The sequence below is a fragment of the Ursus americanus genome, chromosome 26 (genome assembly GCF_024610735.1).
Source record: "Ursus americanus isolate L20-20 chromosome 26, mUrsAme1.1.p, whole genome shotgun sequence".
NCBI lineage: Eukaryota > Metazoa > Chordata > Mammalia > Carnivora > Ursidae > Ursus > Ursus americanus.
Window position 1 is genome coordinate 36,230,668 of NC_142152.1, and position 14,131 is coordinate 36,244,798.

General features: G+C 56.4%; 1 protein-coding gene across 3 annotated transcripts; it reads left to right on the forward strand.

Moving 5' to 3' along the window:
* Nucleotides 1-347: 347 nt before the first annotated feature.
* SERPINA5 (serpin family A member 5) lies at nt 348-10,919 on the forward strand. Of its 3 annotated transcripts, XM_087856203.1 has the most exons (6): nt 358-434; nt 683-818; nt 6,375-7,007; nt 8,356-8,626; nt 8,986-9,133; nt 9,865-10,919. In XM_087856203.1, exons 3-6 carry the CDS (start codon nt 6,392-6,394, stop codon nt 10,051-10,053), a joined length of 1,224 nt encoding a protein of 407 aa, XP_087712329.1. In that variant the 5' UTR covers nt 358-434; nt 683-818; nt 6,375-6,391; the 3' UTR covers nt 10,054-10,919. The 3 variants fall into 3 exon arrangements, with proteins under 3 accessions (XP_045671765.2, XP_087712329.1, XP_087712330.1); XM_045815809.2 differs by lacking the exon at nt 683-818 and having other exon boundaries at nt 348-434; XM_087856204.1 differs by lacking the exon at nt 683-818 and having other exon boundaries at nt 379-494.
* Nucleotides 10,920-14,131: the final 3,212 nt, after the last annotated feature.

A 14,131-nucleotide genomic window follows, 5' to 3' on the forward strand; every position in this document is an offset into this window, starting at 1 on the left:
GGCCGTGGAGATCTTGGGCTCACACCGCGCTCCCCTAGATGTATAGCCAAGTGGCTGCGGGAGACAGCGGAATCCGCCTGGAGGAAAGGAGGCTGGCCAGAGGGTGTCCCTTTCTCCGTGTCTGGAATGCCAGCAGCGGGTGGCCTCCCTGGGGAACCTGTGCCATTGCAAGCAAACGGGGGTCTGTGTGGGGCTGGCGGCGGGGCAGTGAGAGGGTGGCCTGGGACAGAGCTCCAGTGGCTTTGCCTGCAGCCTGCCCGTTGGCTGGAAGCCTGCGGGGACAGGACAGGGCAGGGCCCACGGGGGCGGAGCCAGGGCCTAGCCAAGGTCAGTGGCAAATACTGTTTCCAGAGCTTCCAGCTCTGCTTTTCAGTGAGCACAAGGGACTGAGGGACCGTGACCTCCACTGCGTGCACGCTTGGCCACGGGACAGAGTAAGTACCGGCACCGAGGATGGACAGAGGGCCCACGGGCTGGAGGGCGTACGGGGAATGGTGAGAACGGGACACTGGGCTTATGGGATCTGGGGGGGCCTCAAAGCTTTGGCGCTGTCCCAGAGCGACCAGGAAAACTCCCACGGTGCTGGGGAAGGAGCCAGGGCCTTGGAGGCACTGGGGTCCCCCTGATCCCACCCCCTGGCTGTGCGAACTCGGGCACGACCCTCAATCTGGCTGCCCCTCAGTGTCCTTATAGGTAAGACACAAATTATTACACCTTCGCACGGCGGCTGTGCAGATTCAGGACGTGGTAGCTCTCACTCAGGAGTGAGCTGGAGACATTTGTTGGCGCAGCTGGAGCCAGGGCTGCGCGGACATCTGGTGAGTGAGGCCAGGGACGCCGCAAACCCCCCGACAGGGCGAGGGACAGTCCCCGCGGCAAAGAACAGTTCGGAGGTGGAGAAACCCCAAGGTGAGGTCGTGGAGATCAAGCGTCTGGTCCACGCGGCAGTGCTCCATAAACCAAAGCTCTTCTGTATTGTGTTTGGTGCCTGCAATCTTGGACCTTGAGAAATCAGGAGAAAGGATGGAATATCGCTCTTTTCCCTGAGTGAGGGCTGCCCTGCCTGGAGGCTGTCACCCAGAGGGGTCACGGTGGCTGCTCGAGTTCCAGGTGGCTGTTTGGCGATTTGGTTTTTGTTTGTTTGTTTGTCTTGTTTTTAAAGTTTTTACTTATTTATTTGAGAGAAAGAGAGAGCGTGCGCACACACAGGGGAGAAGGGCAGAGGGAGAGGGAGAAGCAGACTCCGCGCTGAGCAGGGAGCCCGATGTGGGACTCGATCCCAGGACCCTGACATCATGACCTGAGCGGAAGGCAGATGCTTAACTGACTGAGCCACCCAGACACCCCAGGCAATTTGTTAAATAAGCAAAATGTCGACATCAAATAAGTGTAGTTTTCAGTTTTTCTAAGGATGGGGCCCTTGGCAAGAAATATGACAATAAAGGGGGGGTTGCTCCCCTGGCCAACGTCCTCAGTCACCAATCAAGAAGCCGCCACGTGAAGAGTAAGGTGGCGGGCGGCGGGGGAGGTGGTGGCCAGGAGGTGATGGGTCCGTCGGTGGTGGTGGTGGTGGTTTCGCGGGTGTACACGGGAAAGAGGTACAGCTCTCTGTATGTCAGTCGGACCTCAATGAAATGGTTTTTAAGACAGAAAAGGGAAATGGAAGCCAAGCAGCAGGGCAGGAGTTGGCAAGTTAGCCCTGGGGCCAGGAGGGCTCTGCCCTGGGTGCCCAGACTGGCTCTGCATCCAGCATGGGATCTAAAACCTCTGAGACACAGAGAAGGACTTCATTCATTCATTCATTCATTCATTCATTCATTCATTCATTCCAGAAAGGGGTCTGAGGGCCAGTCCTTGACTGCAAATCTCACAGCGAAGAGCAGGGTCAGGGCAAGGGGGTTCCTCTCTGTCCGGAGCACATGCTCTAGCTGGGAAAGAGGCTGGAACGCAGGAAGGCGCCAGCAAACGCGTGTGGGTTCCTGCTTACGTCACGGTGGAGCAGCGAGACAAACTATCAGGTGGGGGACGTTACAGAGAATAACAACAGAGAAGGAGGGGCCGGGCATGGGCAAGGGGTCACCAACACCCAGAAGTGGCATTCAAGCGTGGCCTGAGGCCCAGGGAGGAGCTGGATCTGGCCCCCATGGGGCGCTGTGACCCCGGGAGTGACTGAGGGAGATGCCTTCAGAATGGCTCCGGGGGCAGGAGGAGAAGGGGAGTGGTCGGGTGAAAGGGGGGAGGGCCTCTATGAGGACATGGCAGGGGAAATGGGGAGAGGCCGGCAGATGACAGAGCCGCTCTGGAGCTAGAAACCCACAAGCCTCACTGAGGATCTGGAGATGGGGAGGAAGGTTAAGAAACCTCCTAGGTCAGTGCTGCCAGGAAGCTCTCCTGGGTCTTCAGAATCCAGAGAAAGCTGGGATTTTGTCTTTCCCTCTCTACCTGTGCCCCAAGGCTTACATCTCCCTTTTGCAGTCAGCCTTCACTAGACAGACGTCCTCAGCCACACGCCTCCCCCAGCTGAGTCCAAAGTTGACCCAGTAGGACTTCGTTGCCTAACATTTGGAATAAATGCAGCCGATTTTGAGTGCACGGATGGTGGGGATCAGTGGGAGGACTTCCTCAGCGCCTGCCCAGCCCCTGCCCACACCAGCTGGCTCAAGTCACTTCGGCCTGGATGCCAGATGAGCCTGAATGATCCGCTCTCCTCCCATGGACCCGGGGGGCCTATGTGCAGAAACCCTGGAATTGGGGGCCTACGAGAGGGTCAGCCAGGCCAGGCTCCAATCTCCTGGCTGAGAGCCGGTCTCCCAAGGGCCGGGCTCCCAGGGCCTGGAGCAGACTCATCCCAGCTCAAAGTTGGCACAAAACTCTGTCGAGCTGTGCATTTCCCACCAGAGGCCCAGGCATTTGCTGGCACGGTCTGGGCTCGAAACTGGGAAACCAGAACCGAGCACCCTGAGGCCTTCACTTTCTCGGAAGCGATCTGAGGCCTTCACTTTCTCGGAAGTGATCTCTCTGACCCTCTGTTTCCTCCTCTGCACAATGATGATGATACCAACTCCGTGTTGCTGTGGAGGAGTATAAAGGAGCTCATACAAGTCACAGCTTGGGCAAGACCCAGGAATTCTCACCAGGAGCTACAGGAGAGAGGAGGAACGAGGTATCATGTCTCAGAGCCATGAAAAGAAGACAAGAAGCCATGTGTACACCTGTCACAGGAATCTGGATTTTAATCCCCATTCTATCACTCACTGGCTGGGACAAGCTGTACCATTTTGCTCAGCCTCAGTTTATCCATCTGTAAAACAGTCTCCATGACGCTTCCTTCGTTGACGGTTAAATGTAGTAATATTTGTAGAGTGTTTAATAGATCCTTAATGAAACTGGCTTTAATAAGAGATAGGGAGTGGGCCCAAATGGAGTGAGAGTTCTAGGTCCCAAACCTGCAGCCCAGGGGAGAGTGGATGAGGCTGGAGCCCCTTGCACAGAGACCCCGCTGTCCAGGGAGACCCAGGGGGCCCTGGGAACGTGGCTCTGGCCCATCAGACTTCTGCTGTTTGGTGGGAGGCGAGAGGGGGGTTCAGTGGCAGGGAGAAGGGTCACTGGCCACAACACATGCTAGACCTTGAGTGGTTTAAGAACAAACTGAGGCCTGCAGAGGGGCAGGGACTGGCCCAAGGCCCCCAGGCGGGCTGCAAGGACAGGAGGCCAGAACTCTATGTCCTGCGGAGCCAACCGCCCTTGGGCTCCATGCAAGCAGGACACTCCCTCAATTGTCTGCAACTATTCTTTGAAAGCATTTCTTTTAAAGTAATTATCAGCCGGGTGTTACTCTGTGATAAGGGGGGGAGGGGTTGAGCTGCAGGATCGCTCCCAGCCCCCTGCTACATTGATGGCTCTAACACGTTGCGGGAGGGACCACACTGTGCCATAAAATTAACTAGTTTAAAGGCCACAGAGATTACAACACCCACCCATGTCGTTTAAAGACAGGCACTCCCAGGGTGCACGCAGAAAGGGGGTGTCAGCCTGGGAAGCCCGGACCCGTTGCTCAATTATCTGCGGATGAGTGGCTCTGCTGCTGGCCGGCGAGGCGGGAGACACAAAGACTGGGGGCTGTCACGCGGAAGGAGGGCCAGGGATCCGGGGAAGCCAAATGGCGTGGCGGTTTAGAGCATGGGCTTTGAGCGTCAGATCTGTCTGAGCTCAAGCGGTGTTCCCCGTCAGCCAGTGACTCGGCCTCCCTGAGCTTCAGATGCCCTCTGTAGAAAGGTGCTAGTAGAAGCCCCTGTCTCTGAGGGTGCGTGTGAAGCTGATGGGGGCAGCTACGAGGAGACAGAGCCGCAGCCAACGGCAGGCCAGTGACAGCGGAGGCTGCTGTATGGGGCTCTGGGTGGCTCGAGGTTCTGCAGACAGAACATTCTGAATGAGCCTCCTTTGTGAGCTCAGGTGCAATGCGGAGGCCAGGGTTGGTGGGCATGGCCTGCTCAGGTCACTTGATTTTGCTCAAAGACAGGGCAGCAGCCCAGGTCTGCCAGACCCCCAAGATCACTGGAGCCCCCCCCCTACGCCCCCAGCAGTGGGCCACTTAGCATGCCATGTCCAATGCAGCTGTTTGGGGCCCTTTGGGGTTGGGGTTTGGGGGGGTCACGGGACTCTGGCAGGACCCTGAGGTTGGGGACCTGATGACGTGGTGTTCGTGGCGGAAGACCCAGCTGGAGGGAGTCCTCGCCATCAAGGGCTTTCCTCAGCAGACAGGCTGCCAGGCCCATATGAGAGCAAGGGTGCGGTGAGAGCGTGTACCCCACGGCACAGCGGAGGAACTGGGGGATCTCGGTGGGGCTTTGACTGGAAGCTGTCCCAGCCACGGCTGACCCTTCCACCACAGCCACAGCCACGGCTGACCCTGCCACGGCACTAGGGATCCACCGGGCCCAGCCGCAATCCTTGTCCTATGTGGATACTTAAAGCCCCCAGCCACGCCCTGGCACAGGTACGCGTGTCCCCTCCGTTGTACAGGTGGGGCAGTGCCACGGGGCGTGGCTGACTTGCCCTACACCGCACTCGTGGGAAGTAGCGGGGCCGAGCTCTGAACGCAGGAGGCTGGGCTGCAGAGTCTGGGCTAGTCCCAGGCGGACCATGAGCACAGGGGACTTTGGGAGGCCCGGGCACAGGAAGGGTTCTGGTTGGAGGGGAGGGGTCTAGGTAGGTAGACAGGAGGGAGGAAGGGGAAGAGGGGCTGAAGACCCCCCGGGGCCCACCTAGGAGGCCTCCTCATCTGGGGGACGGAAGGAAGAGGAGATGTCTTGGCTCGGCCTGTCCTAACAAAGCATCACAGAACAGGAAACAGGTCTCCGCTCAAGGTGTCGGCTGGGCTGGTTCCTCGACTCGCAGATGCCGGTCTCCTGCCTGGGTCCTCACGGGGCCTTCCCTCTGTGTGTGTCTGGGTCCCAATCTCTTCTCCCAAGGACACCGGCCAGATTGGATCAAGGCCTGCGTGTATGACCTCATTTTGACTTCAATACCTTTTCCAAGACCCTGTCTCCAAATACAGTCCCATTCTGAGGTGCTGGGGGTTAAGACCTCGACATAGGAGTTGGGGGGACACAATTCAGCCATCATAGAATAGGAGGGAAGTTGGGGTGCTCACATTAAGAGGGCAGAATTTCCTCATGGGGTTGGGGGGAGGTGCCTCTGACGAGGTGCGAGGATGGCCCCGGGGTCCTAGCACACCCCTTTCCCAGGGGGGAGGAAGGAAAGACCCAGTTGGCACCCGCGTGTTCACCAATGACTCTCTGGAGCCTGGCTCCCTGCCTGACATGTGGGAGATGCCCATTATCTATTTGCTGAGTGAACAAGGCTAGACCAGCCATCTGAGGGGCCCATGGCGGGTAGTTGATCTGAGTTCATAGAAGAAGCACCAGACCTTGCAAAAATGCTGCCCCCAGGGGTTGAAGTGACAGTCACAGTCCACTTGGAAAGGCGACTTCCCATACCCTGGGAACCTCAGAGATGCCGATCAGGCCGAAGGAGGGGAGCCGTGCACTCCCACACCCCACGCCCCCGTAGCATGTACCCTGATGTGGATGAGAGGACCCCTGCCCCAGTGACCAGCCCCCACCACGGGTCTGCAGGCTCTGTCTTCTCCTCCCTCTCCTGACCCTTAGATGCCCACGTGCCCCGAGTCTCTGTCCTTGAGCCCCCACGGCTCTCCTTAAACCCCTCTCCCAACTCCCCCGGGCTCATCATCTCCCTTAGATGCGGCACGGCGGGTGGTCACAACTCTGGGTCATGGGCCTTCCACACTTTGCCCCGATCCCCCAGCACCCGCAGGGCAGACTCCTGAGGACGCCGTCCCACTTGCCTTTCAGGACGAGCAGCAGCCACAATGCAGCTGTGCCTCCTTCTATGCCTGCTGCTTCTCAGCCCCCCAGGTGCTAGCCTGCACCGCCCCCGCTCCCGGGAGGCAAAGAAGAGAGTCAAGGAGCCGCCCGTGCTCAGCACGGTGGCCCCCGCCAGCAGGGACTTCGCCTTCGACCTCTACAGGGCCTTGGCTACGGCTGCCCCCGACCAGAACGTCTTCTTCTCCCCTCTGAGCATCTCCACCGCCCTGGCCATGCTGGCCCTGGGGGCGCGATCGCGCACAAAGGTGCAGATCCTAGAGGGCCTGGGCCTCAGTCCCCAGGAGGGCTCAGAGGAGGAGCTCCACAACGCCTCCCACGAGCTGCTGCAGGAGCTCGCCCGGCCCAGGAGGGACATCCAGCTGCGCCTCGGCAACGCCCTGTTCATCAGCCCCACGGTGCACCTGCAGGACGCCTTCATGAACGCTGTGAAGATGCTGTACCTGGCAGACACCTTCCCCACCAACTTTGGGGACCCCGCAGAGGCCCAGAAGCAGATCAATGATTACGTGGCAAAGCAAACTGAAGGCAAGATTGTGGACTTGGCTAAGGACCTGGATAGCACGGAGGTCATGGTTATGGTGAATTACATTTTCTTTAAAGGTAAGACCCCTGTGCACAAGCCTGAACTTTCTCCTTTGTGCTGCTTTTGTCAAAAGAGCACCCAATTCCCACACACATAAAGGGGTGGGAGTAGAGTTAGTTCCTTCTGGTGCCCGTTGACAGCGCGAGGCCAACAAGCAGCCAAGGGTAAGACAGGCATCTTCCTATGGGGCAAGGGGCTATCAAAAGGGGCTGCTGTGTCCCCCACTGAGGAAGAGCTGGGTCCTGTCCATGGGCCCTGGGGTCACAGCTTCCACACTGGCTCTAAAGCACGAGATCACCATGGCTGCTGTACTGCCACTCGGGGCAGGGTTGCAGGTCTTAGAGGCACCTTGGAGGGCCTTCCCTACCCCTACCTCCTTGCCCCCATGCCCTCCTAGGGGCTGTTCCCTCGGCGGAGAAATCCCTTGACAAGCACCTGTCCCTCTGGAGAGTCCTCTCCCCCTGGCCCACGACAGCTGATCCCTCCCTTCATCCCCCCGGCGTTTCTTGTGGCTACCCCTACTCATCTTGGCTCTCAGGTCTTCTTCTCCTTCTAGATGCTGAGACCCTGGGTGCCTGTATGGGGCCTGGCTGAGGATGGGAAGGCAGAGGTGGATAAAGGAGGGGAGGGGAAGGAGGGAGGAAAGAGGAAAATAGCTAGCTTGTTAACCACCTGCCCCCTTCCTAGGAGTGCAGATGGCGAGCAATCCAGCTTGGAATCCAAGATTTCTTGTCCCCCAGGGCAGGGCTCTCTCTAGGACACCAGGCTGCAGGGACCACTGTGACATAAGCTACGTGGGCACTGGGGTGGGTTCCGAAACTGATGACTACTAAGAAGATGGGAAGAACTACTTGTATCTCGTTGATGCAGAAGTTTAGCAGGAATCAGAGCAGGAAGGGTACCTGAGGGTTTCTCAGCAAGAAGAACCTTGTATGTCCAGGAAACTTACAAACCTCTCTCCCGAACTTAGATCAAAATCCAAAAGTGGGAAAAGAGTGAAAAACAGAAAAACTCCCCCAGGTGTAGTGTCGCTTGGTCAGCCGTCCGTATCGTTGACCCTCTTCCCGAGCGTATTTGACCTTGAGTAACACCGGAGAATCAAACAAACACCATTGGCGGTCGAGGGCCTCCAAAGACATGAGAGGCATCCTCCTTGCTTTGCCCATGTGGAGGGAAAAGAAAAGAAAGTTCAGGCAAGTCCCCGAAATTATAAAGAGGCTCGCCTTTCTATTCCAGGGGTTCCGCGGGCCCTGACACCGAGGAGACTGTGCCAAGGACAATGAGCTTTGTTGGATGGGTTTACCCTCTCGACGCTGTTCATTTGCAGCTAAGAATTTCTAATGTCTTTTCCGTTTCGGTATTTAGCCAAGTGGGAGGCAAGCTTTGACCACAAAAGCACCCGAAAGCAGGACTTCCATGTGACCTCGGAGACGGTGGTGCAGGTGCCCATGATGAGGCGGGAAGGCCATTATTACTACTTCCTGGACCGCAGCCTCTCCTGCAAGGTGGTGGGGGTCCCCTACCAAGGGAACGCCACCGCTTTCTTCATTCTCCCCAGCGAGGGCAGGATGGGACAGCTGGAGAACGGACTGAATGAGAAAACCCTGAGGAAGTGGCTCAAGATGTTTGCAAAGAGGTATTCCGCAGGCCACGTGGGGCCAGCCAGGCCCTGCACACTGCCAGGGACACACCGCAGGGGTGGGAAGGTCTCACCCAGCCCAGGAGCGGCCTCCAAGCCTGGAGCCATTGCTTGAGGTCCCGGCCCCCAGGGCCTGGTCCAGCTGGATGGAGCAGGGCTGGACACTCACCTTCCTGATGGGGCCATCAGCACGGGCAGGGACCTCTGGGGACAGCTCAGGACCAAGTCCAGAGTGGGGAGGGCTCTAGACAAGGGGCTGGAGGATCACTGCAAAGCCGAGGGGAGAGAGCGGGAATATGAGCTCCGTGAACCGATGCTCTGGGAAGATTCTCACAATGTTCCTGTCCTCTGTCCAGGCAGCTCGAGCTGTACCTTCCCAAGTTCTCCATCGAGGGCTCCTACCAGCTGGAGAAGGTCCTCCCCACGCTGGGCATCAATGACGTCTTCACCTCCCATGCTGACCTGACTGGCATCACCAACCACTCCAGCATCCAGGTGTCTGAGGTGAGCTTGGAAGCCCTGAGCCCCTGAGCCCCTGCTTTCAGAGATTTCTGTTCTGTCCTACTCTGTTCTATTCTATTCTATTCTATTCTATTCTATTCTATTCTATTCTATTCTATTCTATTCTATTCTATTCTTTCCTATTCTAGTCTATTCTGTTCCGTTCTATTCTATTCTATTCTATTCTATTCTATTCTATTCTATTCTATTCTATTCCTTCCCACTCCATGGTGCTCCTTTCATTCCATTTCATTCCACATTCCACATTCTCTCTCTTTCTCCCTCACTCCCCTCTTTTTCCTCAAGAAGCAAAGCTATCACTTCGTGTCTTATCCTATGCACAGTGGGAAACCATATCCAGCACTGTGTCTTGGGCGGGGGGGGCTCTCATTCAGCAATCAAAACGAAGAACTAGGCGCTAGCTCCTTTACTCACTAGCTGTGTGACCTCCAACAATTTCTTGACCTCTCTGAGCCTCTTTTCTCTCTATAACATTGGAGAGTCGCAACCTTGCTGCGAGATGCTGTGAGAATTCAAGGAAAGGCACAAGTGCGGTCGCCTCCCGGCATAGATCCTGGTGCACGGTAGCCACACGACCGCGTCATTTGCCACCTGCTTGGTGGCGCGGTTGCGCAGAGACTTGGACAGGGATGCCACAGGCAGAAACTCTGCTGTCTCCTGGGATGGCATCTCCCAGCCCCTGGTGGCTCGGTGACACCTGCTGTCTCCTGCAGATGGTGCACAAGGCCGTGGTGGAGGTGGACGAGTCGGGGACCAGAGCGGCTGCAGCCACAGAGACAATCTTCATGTTCAAGTCGGCCCCAATGAGCTCGCAGAGGGTCATGTTCAACAGGCCCTTCATGATGCTCATTGTGGAGAACTCCACGAACGTCCTCTTCTTTGGCAAAGTGACCCACCCCTGAGGTCGGTGCTTCTCCTGAGAGGCCAAAGTGGAAGGCACACAGTGTCACCTGTCCGCTGGGACCTGGTGATTTACACAGGTTTCATGCACTAATGAGGCTTTTACAAGTAATAATAGTCATAGTATGGGTATTCTAATGATTGCTTCTTCTCACACAACTACACAACATGGACACCTTGAAGAACCTTCGAGAGCATCTGGTCTTGCCCTCACCCTTCATCAGTGGAGTCTGGCAGTGAGGCCCAGAGAGGTTGGTTGCCTTGCCCAAGGTCACACAGCATGTGAGTGGTAGAGAGAAGCCCAGAATCCAGGCCCCTGATGTCCAGCCCAGTGCCACACAGTTCCGTAGGAGGATTGTTCTGGTAGACGTTTCTACCAAGAAATGTATTTCCAAGCCGAGTCCTCCTCTTGCCAGCAATAGCAACCATCAGTGAGTTCATCATGGGGTGGGAAGAACATTGAACTGGGAGTCTGGAATGGGGTTTCTGTCCCAGCTAACCAGCTGTGGGCTTTGGGGTAATACTGCCCCTCTCTGGACCTCTATTTCCCCCACGCATACAATGAAGGATCAGGTGAAGGTTGAAGGCTCCCTGACATCATAGAAGGAAGCTGGGGCATTCTCCGCCAGTCACAGTAGATTTTAACACATTCCAGTGCTACTTGTCCTTGAAGAAAAGCGAGTGGACAGCAGGATGGAAATGGCCCATCGCAGCATCGAACTATCCTGTGGCTCCAGTTAGACCTCCTGGCGTTGGCTGGGGGCGGGAGCACGGAGGCCTGTTGCAAATACTAGCCTATCTATCGAAGACATTGATGACTAACCGTGAATGTTAGTGTCAATGATAACAATAAAGCATTTTGCAAACACTGGGCGTCATTGTCTTTACGGAAATAACGCTGGGAATGGCGACATTAATTACCGTGTGCCAGGCTTGGCGCTAGGTGCTTTACCTGGATGATTGCCTTTCTCTGCTGTGAGGTGGGTACCATTGTTACCCCATTTTACAGATGGGGAAGGCAAGGCTTGCAGAGAGCGGGCTGCTTATCCAATCACGCAGCTTCTAAGGGGCGGAGGCAGGATTTGACCCTGGGAGTGTGGTCCCCAGACCCACATTTGCAGCCCTGTGCTCTGCTGCAGGGAAGACATGACTGAGAACCAGAAGCCTGGGTCGGGCGCCTCTCAGCCACCCGCTCCCCTGTGATGCAGGTAAGCTTATCCTCTCTTTTATGAAAGCCACTAGGGACAGTTACTCACCTATCAAATGAATGGGATTGGACACTTGAAAGAATCCATGAAGGAGTGAATGAGTCTTTCACTCAATTGTTCCCTAACTAGCTGCCCCCTTAAATCTGAGTGCTTGACCCTCAGCTTGCCCCCCTAAGAGGCTGCCCCTACCACTCTGATCCCAGAGTCTGCACTGTGTTGCAAAAGGAAGCCCCCTGGATCAAACAAGGTCAGAACCCCAAGCTTTGGCTACACCCCCAAAGTACTGAGCACCTACTTTGGGGCAGCCCTTGGGGACACTTTGCGTCTGTCACCTTCTGAGTCCCTCAACCCAGTATGTACCCATTTCACAGAGGGGATGTGAATGCTTACTCCGAGGCTGAGGACAGAGAGAGGCTCAGGCTCTGGGACCCGGAGGGCACCCGTGTGGCCGTGTGCTCTGGCAGATGGCTGCGGCTGGAGCCAGATAGCTCATCTGCAGCTGTACTTTGAGCTCGGGACAGCGTTTCAGGATCGGACCCCCTCATGGGGTCAGATCCGCTCCTGTGTGCCTTTCCCTTGCAAAATGCCTCTTCTGCCTTGGCAGATATTCCTCTCACTGTTTGCCCAGCCAGTCCAAGGTCAGGGGGAGGCCCTGTCCGTGTGATGTGTGTAAGGCCAAGGTCCAGCGTTGTCTGAAGGTCACTGGGCACATGGTCACAAAACAGCTACCGTGTTCGTGAGGTCAGGATGGGCTCCCGGGCGCCTCATGTCACACACTGAAGCTCCTTGCTGGGTGTCACTGTGGGCCACGTAACTCAATTGTCTCATGATCCTGGGGTGAATGAAATGATCTAGCATCTGGTGGGAGAGAGGGAGATCGGGAAAGCTTTCTCGCTGGTCTAAGGAGTAAGTAAGCCTTCAACAGACAGCAGGTTTGGGAACAGGGAAGGGACTCCAGCGGAGGGAAGGGCTGGAGAATGGTGCTGAGCGAGCTGCGGTGTGTGGGAACCACGGAGACTTCATTCTGGGCCAGTGTAGGGTGCGTGAAGGAGAGCAAAGGGAATGAGGTGCCCGCGCTGCCGTCTGGGACAGGGACCCTGAACGTGAGGCTGGTGTTTGTTCTCTTGCTTCCAAGTTTAGGGTGGTTTGGTCACCCACGTCACCCCCTGAGCGCCCCCCCGACCCCTTGTGTCCCTCACTCTCCCACTGGCACAGGAGCAGACACCTCCTCTCAGCTCTGTAGGGGGCGCTCGCTCGCACCTACGCTCACCTGCGCCTCCAGCGCCCCACCGGCCCTGACTCCCGTTGACCTCACCCATCTATCCATCCTAGCCAGTAACAGGGCAGCTTAACAACAGGGAATTGTTGTGTGATCTCACAGTCCTGGAGGTTGGAGTCTGAGACCCAGGTGTGAGCAGGGTTGGGTCCTCCTGAGGCCCCTCCCCTTCGCTGGGTCCCCAGATGGCCTTCTCGATTTGTGCCGTCACATGGTCATCTCTTGGGGTACTAACCTGCTTTTCTGTCTCCCAGCTTCCACCTGTCCGACTGGACCAGAGGCCACCCCACCAACCTCATTTTAACTTAATCACCTCTCTCAAGGCTCTGTCTCCAAATACACCATTGTCCTGACATGCTGGGGGTTAGGGCTTTAACAGATGAATGGGGGGAGGACGCAGTTGAGCCCATAGGAGTCACCTCCCTTCGAGTTCCTGCTGCTATTGCCAACCCTTGTCTTGTTCTTGGGAACCCACTTTCATTTCCTTCTCCGACCTCATGAACTCTCAGGACTTCCTGTTATGAACCCACTGTCCCCAGAATGCAGAGGACAATGCTAGAGCTGAGGACTCCTGTCCCCGCCTCTTCTGCAGAGACCCGGGCCAGAGAAATGACCTTGGAATCCAAGAGGAAACACTTCACACCCCAACGAGTAGCCATGCCCAGCCCACTCTTGCTTATTTAAGCTCTTTCACCCAGAGGCCTTTGTTCGGGGGCCGCCTACAGGGCCTCGGGCCTGGGAGTCATACAAGGGTACAAGGGCGAGCCCAGCAGACACGGGCTCTCGCCACAACCAGCTAACCAAACAGATAACCATGGGAGCACAAACTGGCGAGGGTGATTCGTTTGTCCACAGATGGTTACTGAACGCCCACTGTGTGTCTGGAACCGTCCAGGGGGCTGGAGATAAATGAAGGAAACCCCCCAAATCCCTGCCCTAGTGAAGCTAGGTTCTTGTGTGGAGAGACAATGAGATAAAAAAATAACAAAGAATGAAAGAGAAAAGTGAGGATGACGTATGACTGTTGATGCCAAGTGTTGTGGGGCGTGAGCTTGACTGGGTGCCTTGCTTCTATAAACAGAGCCCAGGGAGGGAAGGAAACTGGCACCCACCACCTTGACTAAGTGGTCGAAACCCTAACACCCACTCCCCACCCACCCCCCACCGTGATGGTGTAGGAGGAGGGGCCCTTGAGAAGTGATTCGGTGATGAGCGTGGAGCCCCCATCAATGGGATTCCTGCCCTTGCAAAAGACCATGCAGACAGCTCCCTCGCTCCCTCCTGTGGCAGGACACGGACCAGAAGCCTGTGACCCGGGAAAAGGCTCTCATCCCACCACACTGGCCCTGATCTCAGACTTCCAGCCTCAGGAACGGTGAGAAATACATTTCTGCTGCTCAAAGGTGCCCGTCTGTGGTCTCCCCAGACACCTGGGGAGCTGTCACACTCCAGGGGAGACGGATGAGACGTGGAAATTAAATGTAATGCGGTTTCCTGGACGGGATCCTGGAAGAGCAGGACAGTAGTGGAAAGCCTGTTGAAATGCAAATAAGTCTGCACCGTATGGACATTCGCTTCTTGGTTTCGACAAATATG

Coding starts and splice junctions, on each gene's coding strand:
- SERPINA5 (XM_045815809.2), top strand. CDS start 6,392: ATGCAGCTGTGCCTCCTTCTATGCCTGCTGCTTCTCAGCCCCCCAGGT. Junction 7,008..8,355: donor GAATTACATTTTCTTTAAAG/GTAAGACCCCTG, acceptor TTCGGTATTTAG/CCAAGTGGGAGGCAAGCTTT. Junction 8,627..8,985: donor CTCAAGATGTTTGCAAAGAG/GTATTCCGCAGG, acceptor TCCTCTGTCCAG/GCAGCTCGAGCTGTACCTTC.